Raw genomic sequence first — 10,000 nt, forward strand, 5'->3', positions numbered from 1 at the left:
ATCTTTGAATGATGATTTGAATGAATGATTCACGGCAAATGGTCATTGCAAATGACCAACTCTCAATTTTCTATGTTCTGAGAAGCCAATAAATTAACCTGTGAAAAAAATGTATAAATGAATAATATATATGATGTAAATAAATAAATAGCAAATATCAAACAAAAAAGTTGTTGTCATCAGCAGAAACTACAGCAATACTCAGTAGACATGAATAAGAGTTCATTGTTTGTTTCTATACAATGTGTACTGTACTGTATATTAGACAAACACACCACGTATGTTCATCCATTGTGGTTTCATAATAAAGTACAGAGATACAAGTAAGAAAAATCTTGTTATGAACCGAAAAAAAGCCGCTGTTGTCCGCCACTGAGACTTGCAGACTCCATCGTTCAGCTGACATTGTGGGAATATTGACTGGGGTAACGAGGGCGTCCAGAAAACGACTTTGGAACATTCCGCCACCTTGTTCTTACACACACGGGGGAGGGCGGGGTCACCGTACAATGACAACTTCATTCGTCCTCTCGGGAAAGAATAACACTGTGCGTAGAAGACCCCTCCCCGTGATAAAAAAATCAAGACGAGCTGAGTCACAAAGTCCCTCGTGATTAAGTTCGGAGGGGCGACGGCGGTTTCGACCGCCGCCGCCTCTTCCAGGCACCGGGCCAAGGATGAGAGACGCCCCACCCCCCATCCCCCACACCCCCCTGAGTAGGTTGTCAGGACCCCCGAAGGACCAGGGACCCCCCGCCAGGCCCCGCCCGGCCGCCCTGGGTAGCCAGTAACCAGTTGGGGAATAGCACAGCAACAGCAGCGGCATCCGCCCAATCAGTTCAGCGTCAGGACGAAGTGCTCCCCAAAGGCACCGAGACGAGTGTGTGTGTGTGTGTGTGTGTGTGTGTGTTTTCCTTCTCGCGGAAAATTCCGGGATATTACTTTAGTCCTCCCAGATTTAAGTGTGTGTGTGTGTGTGTGTGTGTGTGTGTGTGTGTGTGTGTGGTGACTCACATGTGTATCCTCTCTTAAAACTCTTCCGAGAAACCTTAAGAAGTGAATCCGCTCGTCTATGAGCATAATAAGATGTTGATTTGGTGCCGAATGGAGGTCGACCGTACGGTGTCCTGTCGGGGACAAATGGTCGTCCCCGAATCACCCAATTCCACATAAGGCGCACGTGCACACGTCCCTTCCCTGGGTTCATTATTTCGTTACGGCACTAATGCGAATGCATCACTTTTGATAAATCGTTGGACCTTGGACTCCTTGAAAGGCGATACACTGAAATGTCACGGTAGGAATCTTTCGCTGTGTCATTTTTAAAATCTCTTTTCTGTATATAAGTGCGCACCAGACACGTCGGGGGCGTGCGCGTTCAGGGGGCGTGCACGTCTAAAACGCAACGGGGGGGGGTTGGGGGGGGGGGGTTGTTGCGCTCCCGCAACAAAAGATCCCCTCGCCGGGGGCAACAACCCCTCCACAGCAGAGATGGTGACATCATCATTGCGAGACGCTGACACGGGTCATCTCAGGGAGTCAGAGGTGAAACGGGAGACGGGAAGAAAAAAGAAAAAGTGACGAGAGGACGGAGAGGGGGAAAGCGAGAGACAGAGAGAGAGAGAGAGAGAGAGAGAGAGAGAGAGAGAGAGAGAGCGAAAGAGTCAAAAGACAAAGGACAGCGAGAGAGAGAGAGAAGAGAGCGGGCGATCGAGCTAGAGGAGAAGACACAGGAGAGAACAAAGGCGGAGAGAGCCAAAATGGGGGGAAACGTATGGGGTTGTGTGTCGGGAATGTGTACTGTGCCACGCCACGTCCGAGCGGTCATTCACATGAGACGTCTGACGCGGACCCCCCCACCCCCAGACCCCCCCCCCCCACCCCATCCCGACCCGACCCCACCCCCCCCCCACCCACCCAGCATTCAGCTCTTTGTGACGCCGCCACACTGAGCCGAGTGACAATGAAGTGCAAAGCGGCGGTGGTACCGAGGGCCAACTATAAGGATGGCCAATCTACTTATGCACCCCAGAAGCTGACAGCTTGACATTTCTATTCACCCGCTCGGCGTTACGAGAAGAAGGGTGGTGGGGGTGGTGGAGGGGTGGGGAGGGGGAGAGAGAGAGAGAGGAGAGAGAGCAATGGGAGAATGGGAGGGGATGCTGTTTTTCTTTTCAATCATCCGCCGTCCGTTCTCTCATCTTGCCCACACAGTTGTTGTGTCCCGCCTCACAAGATGCTCCTCTCTCTCTCTCTCTCTCTCTCGCTCTCTCTCTCTCTCTCTCTCTCTCTCTCGTCTGGCTTGTTGTTTAGTAGAGTAGGAGGGAGGGGGGTAATTTTTTGTGTGATTTTTGTTGGGTTTATCTGGGCGGGGGTGGGGTGGGGGGTACTAGACAAGGATGAAAAGAGTGAGAAGAGTGATAAGGGAGAGGTGTTCGGGACAGATGTACCTGCTTGGACACCTTGGACTCCTCTTCGATGTATTTCTGCTCTATGGGGGTGAGCGTTCTGAGGCCAGCTTTTACCTGGTGACAAGGAAATAAACCTTGAAATAAACACACCACCACATTATCAACATATGGACCAGCCACGCTAAAATGGAGTCAATGACGCAAATAAACAATAAATAATAATAATAATAATAATAATAATAATAATAATAATAATAATAATAATAAAAATATACTGTAAATAAGGAATACAAAATAAATAATAAATACAATAAATAAAAAATAGAATCAGTAAAAAACAAAGAAAATATGCTATTTAAAATAATAAGGATGATTTCATTGACGAAACAGTCGGGTGGAACAGGATGTGCAGGAAGAAAACGTGACGCCGGAGCTCATGCATTAGAGTGCGCCCCATGTCAGAGGCTACAGCGAGAGAGAGAGAGAGAGAGAGAGAGATAGAGAGGGAGGGAGAGAGAGAGAGAGAGAGAGAGAGAGAGAGCGAGAGAGCTGTAAGATGGCTGCTCTAGAAGGCGAAACACACAGGCGGCAGCGAAACAAGACGAACAAAGAGCGCCGAGAGGGAGTCTTTTCGATAATTAAAGCCAAAAAATGAGGATGGGGGACAGGAGGGACGAGGCACTAGATGGAAGCGACGGGAGGAGAAGGAGAGAGGAGGGGTGGGTGGTGGTGGTGGTGGTGGTGTTGGTGGTGGTGGGGGGGACAAACAGAATAAAGACGGCAGAACAAGAGGGAGAGAGATTCTAGCGAGAACAAGGGTGGTGGGGATGTGGGTGGGGGTGGCGGCGGGGGTAACGAGGAGGAGGGAATTTAGAAAAAAAAAAAAAAAAAAAAAAAAAAAGCAAGAGAGAAAAGACTTACAGCATTAAAAATCACGTCTATTTCGAGGAAGATGACCCCTTTTGTTGGCCCTGTCAGCTCCTTGCTTTTCAAGGCGTAGGCTTTGCGTTCTCCATTTTGGATCTGCGGGAGAGGGACATGACAGGCGTCTGTCTGGCAATACCCGGCTGAATCGGCTCGGCGCGCCACCTTTTGAACCCCCGGCTGCCGGCGCTGACAGGGAGCCCAAAACAACTGTGGCAACTCTGACAAGTACCTGTTCATTACCCGGGCGCCGCGCGGCTCTGTCAGGCAGAAATTAAGCATCCTGGGGAATCACACGCTCCAAATGCGGCACAAACAGCGCCCGCCCGCACATTAACACAGAACACACACGCGCGCGTGCCGTATACATGCGTGCACGCCATCCGCACGGATGCATGTTTAAAAGTCTCATGTGATCATATCATCTCTCATCCGTTCACTTATCAATCTATTCATACCATTTTTTTTTTTTTATTCTTAAGCTTTTATAACCCCCCCCCCCCCCCCCCCCCCCCCCCACACCCCACCCACCCGCCGCCCCGTGTCATCTGGTTTCTCTTTGTGCAAAATAAAAATAACCTCTCGCTTTTTATATCTTCTTCGGTGCGTTTTCTTTCTTTTCTTTTTTTGGTTTTTTTAACGCTTCTGCTCTTTTCTCTTTTTCTCGGTGTTGTGTGTTCTATGTTTCCGCCCCCCCGGGGGAGGAAGAAACAAGTGGGGGGAAAAAAAAAAAAAAAAAAAAAAAAAAGAAAGAAACAACAAGGAGATATTGTTGGGAGCGGCGGCTCACTTTCAGGAGAGGGATGGTCACTTTCCCCAGGAAATCGGCGCTGCGGTCCCGGTCCTCGTCGTAAACGCTGACCTCCAAAACCGAGTGGATGTCCTTCACGTTGCTGGACACAGAAAAAGACAAAAAGAGACATCAGCCACAGGAGAAGTTACAACCTTTAAACTCTGTAAAAGATGCATAGGTATTATGATACATAAGTATTAGAAATTATATGCCATTCAATCTGACCATTACACAAAAATAACAATGACAGCACGTTGCCATTGTTATTGGCATTTGAGCCGATATTATCATTCAATTCACTTCCTAACACGTTCAAGTTGGAAAAAAAAAAATGAAAAAAGTCGTGTGATGTCATGTCCCGAGATGAAAGATTGAAAGAAGACGTGAACTACAGACGAAAAAAAAATAATACAGACCCCATTTACTGAAATGGGTTAATGTGCAGTTAATGTAAAATGAACTGTTCAAACTGTTATTGACGGCAAATAATTATTTAGTATAATAATCAAGGATATAAAATGAGGCCGTTTCAAATAAGAGAAAATTTTAAAATGTTTTTAAATTCATTAAAAAAAAAAGTACAGGCGACAAAGATATACATTCTAGGTTCCATCTTTCTTATTGGGTGTGAAAATTCTAAATAAAACAACATAACAACCCCTAATGAAGAGTTATCAGAAGAAACAAAAACAAGGATTACAAATTACTACATTGTAATGACAAAATGATAACAATATACAGAAAAAAGATGTTATATAAAGTCAATACATTGTATTTGTATTATGTTCTACAGGTATGTTATTTTCCATTTATATCTAATACTTGTTTTGTAATTTGTAATAATAAATACAAATAAGTGATTTAAATTCATCTTTTATTTTTTGCTTTTAAATACAGTATGTGTGTGTGGGCTTTGAGGATTTGTTTGTGTGTGTGTGTGTGTGTGTGTGTGTGTGTGTGTGTGTGTGTGTGTGTGTGTGTGTGTGTGTGTGTGTGTGTGTGTGTGTGTGTGTGTGTGTGTTTTTTTGAAGGCACTCACAAGGTGAAGACCTTATTCCACTCTGGGTTCAGGTTCTTGTAGACGGTGTGCGTCTGCAGCCGGTCGTTGCTCAGCTCCACCACACAGAACGGATCACTCTTACCTGACAACACACACACACACACACACACACACGAAATAACACACATTTCTTCACACTCCCATGCGTTGCTCACTTATGAAGACCTGCTATGACAGAAGCGACAAAAGCCGTGCTAATTCCCGTTTATCTCCAGTCCCACATATTCTAGAGAAAGACAGAGTATGATATCCGTCCCTTTCTACCATGTGACGGCTCCAATAACCACTGTTTATCAGACCGGATTCGTTTTTTTTTTCCCCCCCGTCGCTGTTTATCACACAACAGCGTGGATGCTTGTTACTATCCACTATACTATCAAGGCTCCGGGAAGGGAAGCTGACTTGGACATCCAGCAGCAGATAAGCTCTGGGACAACTCTGCCCCGGGCGCTCGTGGGAAGGATGGGGAGGGTGGAGGGTGGTGGGCGGTGGGTTGTGGGGGGGCGGGATGTGGAGAATGGAGGGGGGAGGAAAATGTTGTAAAAGAGGGCTTGTGAGTACGGGGCGGCCCTAAAAAGGCCGCCGAAGTTTGGCGGCGGCGATAAAGACGAGCCAGAGTGGAGTGTGTGGCCGTTTTCCCTCATCATCTATTCCACGCCTGAGTGCTGAAATATAGACGTAATGAATGAAAATGTGCAACAAATGAAGTTAGAGAAGGGGAACGAGAGAAGCTGGGTCGAGAGTTACAAATAATAAACGGAGGAGGAATACGGTTGGAGCGTCCTTCGAGAGGAAAGTTTTGAATTTATTGTAGAAAAACGCCGTATTTGGTATTAATCTACTGAAGGAATAATGACTTTTGCAGCAGATGACTTTTTTTTCCCCGAATATATATATATAATTTTAGATACATGGTCAACCCCATTCATTAATGCAAAGTGATTCCAGTGAAACTCTTGATTCAGAAATGAACACCGGTTATGTAACTGGTTGGAGAAAGAGAGAATAAGATGGAGGACAAGAGAGATAATCAAAACAACAGTGATTTATTCCTCAGGAGACCGGCGCATTATAATAATCAAACCCGGCAGTGTCCTATATATCTTCAATTTGTTTACTATAACCAAAATACATGTTTCCCTCTCTTTGTACACAGAAAGAAAGAAGGAAAGAAAGAACGAAAGATGCTCCCCTACCCTACCCTTCCCTTCCCTTCCCTTCAACTCACTTAAAATGAACTCAAAGGAACAAAACTGTTAATTCCCGCTTTGATCACAATTTCTCATTCAAAACCATCGGGAACGGCCGCGCTTTTTGTTTTGCGCTTGTCGCTTTGAAAGACTGGGTCAGGAAGCCGCGAAGACAAGGGAAAAAGGAGAAAAACGCAAAATTCCCAGAGAAACCAGAGAGCACCTGCAGCGCTGCTGATAGAACGGATTGGTTGGAGGGGAGAAAAATGACGGGAAAGTGTAATAACTGTGTGATAACTCTTATGCCTTTGAATCTACAGTATGTCTATGTGCTTATATAGGTGTATGTGTACCAATTTAAGGTGTGTGCGTGTGTGTGTGTGCGTGCGTGTGTGTGTGTGTGTGTGTGCGTGCGTGCGTGCGACCGTCCCGTGCACCGGTGTCATTGATCGGCGTGATTTTCTTCAAATGTTGTGACAAGGGCAGGACATTTAGTGGGCGTTGTGAGTAAATGTCACTGTGATCAATGGCGAGGCCGAGGTGTTACCTTTCACATCCGCGCGTGGCCCTCTATCGACGGCGAGCGTTTGAAAGGGGGGATATCGACAGCCCCCTCCACCCCCCCCCCCCCCCCCGACTCCCCAGGAAATCAACAAAACACTGCGAATCAAAATATCGCCCAAAATCCACCACGCGCCACGCGTTATACCGTATGTGAAGGTTGTTGCCGGCACTGTCTGGGTAGTGAACACACCACATTGTTCACTGGAGGTGTAACATCATAACATTTACCGGGCAATGAATAAATATGTCAAAAATATAAACAGATGGATACACTGAAGGCATTTTTCTATTCTCTGTTTTCCAGCCGGAGCGATCTCACATCCTCAAACCGTCCCTGAGCTACCGTGGCAGAAAAACGACCCGTGAATCGACCCTGATTAAATTCTAATGCAATCACTGAAATTAAGTGATGGATTTTTTTTTTTTTTTTCTCAAAAAACAACCCCCCCCCCGACCGTTCCCTCCTGGCTGCTCGCCCCCAACCCCCTAATATTCTTCTTCTTTTTTTTTTTTTTTAATGACATGGCAGTGTTGATGCGGGGGAGCCAGTTGTCAGCGGTGATGAACTTTCACCTTATTGGCCGCCAGCACCAGAGGCGGCTGTCTTTCCCAATTACACGCTCGGGCTTGAGCGCCACTCAGCGATCATCCAGGTAATGTCCGACCACCCCCCACATCCCCTCCGCCGCCTCCCCCCCATCCTCCTCCTCCACGCCGAGAAAACAGGTTCAAAGCCATTTCGGGGGCCCGGAGATAACTGCGGAGGGTTGCACATGGTGCGCAATCGAGGGACGGGGGCTTTAATTGCCTTGCTGGAGGTTTAAATAAAGCGAGGAGTTAGCGGCTCTGACAGGCGTGCTCTTCCTCCATATCTCGGATTTCCCATAGAGTTCTGGATAATTGCATCTAATTAATTATCCCTCGGACTTTCCACATTTATAAATCCACGCCGAATTCTGCCTGCAATGAACTTGGAAAAAACAAACACACAAATACCGGTTTCCTCGTAAAGTTTCGAGTGACGATGTTTCAAATATTTACACTGTCAGAAGAATCAGAATCAGGATCTGCTCATCCAGGCAGTGCCTTTTCATATGCAAGGATTTTGTCTTAGTAAGGGGTTGGTGCATTGTTGTGCAGACAGATGTGTACCATTAAAAAAGAAAAACTTTAATAAATATATATATATATAATAAAATATATATATAAAATATATATATAGGGGCTAAGTGGCAGTATGGTTGGTAGTATAAGCTGTGCATGTAAATATAAATATAATTGGGGAATTTCTGTAAAGGATGAATAAACATGTACACAATAATATACATATGGTATGGTAGGGTATGGTATAACAATGGATGAGTTGATCTAAATTACTACAATGTTATTACTAGATTATTCAAATGTAACTATTACTTATTACAATTTTATTACAAAATTATTGCAATATTAAATTATTGCACTTTATTGCACAAGTAGTGACAAAATTATACCAATATACAGAAAAAAAGATGTTTATTGCGTTATATAAAGTCAACACATTTTATTTTTATTATGTTCTACAGGTATGTTATTTTCCATTTATATCTAATACTTGTTTTGTAATTTAAAATAATAAATACAAATAAGTAATTTAAATTCATCTTTTATTGTTTGCTTTTAAATACAGTATGTGTGTGGGCTTTGAGGATTTGTTTGTGTGTGTGTGTGTGTGTGTGCGTGCGTGCGTGCGTGCGTGCGTGCATGTTTTGCTATTGAAATGGCCGAACAGTGCGTCTGTCTGTTGGGGTGTTCTGTGTACTGTCTGGAGTAGTTTTAAATTTGTAGTATTAAAATATACTTACTATACTTATATTAGACTCTGAAATATTATACACATGGTGCTACTGCATGGAGTGAGTATTTTTGAGTGTGTATGTATGTGCGAGTATGTGTTTGTGGTTTAAAGCATACATCGTGTCAGTGCTTGCGTGTGTGTGTGTGTGTGTGTGTGTGTGTGTGTGTGTGTGTGTGTGTGTGTGTATGTGTATGTGTGCGTGTGTTTGTGTGTGTGTGTGTGTGTGCGTGCGTGCGTGCGTGTGTGTGCGTGTGTGTGTGTGTGTTTTGCTATTGAAATGGCCGAACAGTGCGGAACTCCACTTCTTGCCACAAGAGCTGTCAGACAGAAGGGATTGTTGGTTTTCGAGACTATTTTCAGTTATCCTACTCCGGCTGAAGTGGAGCTACTCCACAAAAACACTTCAATTAAGGGGCGAGAGAAATGGACTGCGAGAGGGAGAGAGAGAGAGAGAGAGAGAGAGTAAGAGAGGGAGAGAGAGAGACAGGAGGCGGTGTGAATGGGAGTGGGATGGTGAACTCCTCTCACTCCCTTTGACCTCCATGCACTCTCTCTCCCCCCGCCTCTCTCTCTCTCTCTCTCTCTCTCTCTGTCTCTCGGTCGCCCTCTCTCTCGCCCTCTCTCGCTCTGCCTCACCTTGCTGCTGACCCTCTCTCGCTCTGGCCAGTTATAAAGGGGTGTTCATGTGGTGAGGGCTCTTATGAGGCTCTTAGAAGCCCATTGTTTCTGTCAGTGACACACATACACAAACAGGAACACACACACACACGTGGAAAAAAAAAACAAAAAACAAAAAAAACACGCGCACACAAGCTCAAACGCTGACGGTGACAGGGTCAGGAACACCAAAATAAATAAGCCCTGTAGACGTACGCCTATTAGTCCCTATCTCTGTCTGGAAGAGATGGAAAGTGCTGCTGATAAAGATTCAGGTGGAATCTGGATAAAACAAGGAGACATAGGGATATATATTGTATATACTTAGATGTACTGCAGATATAGATATTACTTGGACTATTATTGGATTGAAGTCAAAGATTTCTCCAATCTGTAATTGTTTTTAAGCAAATATATGAATTAACATGTGTATGACATAGTCCCAATAGCGTCACTTTCAGACAGTGGTGGAAGAAGTACTCAGACCTTTTACCGAAGTAAAAGTACAAATCTGACATTTTTACTTACGTAAAATTACTTACGTGCTCTTATACTGTATGTTTT

General features: G+C 44.9%; 1 protein-coding gene across 1 annotated transcript in view; it reads right to left on the reverse strand.

The window, feature by feature from the left end:
• The window catches only part of mctp1a (multiple C2 domains, transmembrane 1a), a gene marked incomplete at its 5' end in the record, with an annotated part of 175,249 nt that overhangs the window by 52,679 nt on the left and 112,570 nt on the right, over window positions 1-10,000 (reverse strand). Inside the window, 4 exons of the mRNA XM_080003866.1 lie at window positions 2,451-2,525; window positions 3,333-3,434; window positions 4,126-4,228; window positions 5,168-5,270. Of these exons, the coding sequence (XP_079859992.1) occupies window positions 2,451-2,525; window positions 3,333-3,434; window positions 4,126-4,228; window positions 5,168-5,270 (383 nt within the window). The remainder of the gene's footprint in view (window positions 1-2,450; window positions 2,526-3,332; window positions 3,435-4,125; window positions 4,229-5,167; window positions 5,271-10,000) is intronic.

Source organism: Zeus faber (assembly GCF_960531495.2).
Source record: "Zeus faber genome assembly, chromosome: 7".
Taxonomy (NCBI): domain Eukaryota; kingdom Metazoa; phylum Chordata; class Actinopteri; order Zeiformes; family Zeidae; genus Zeus; species Zeus faber.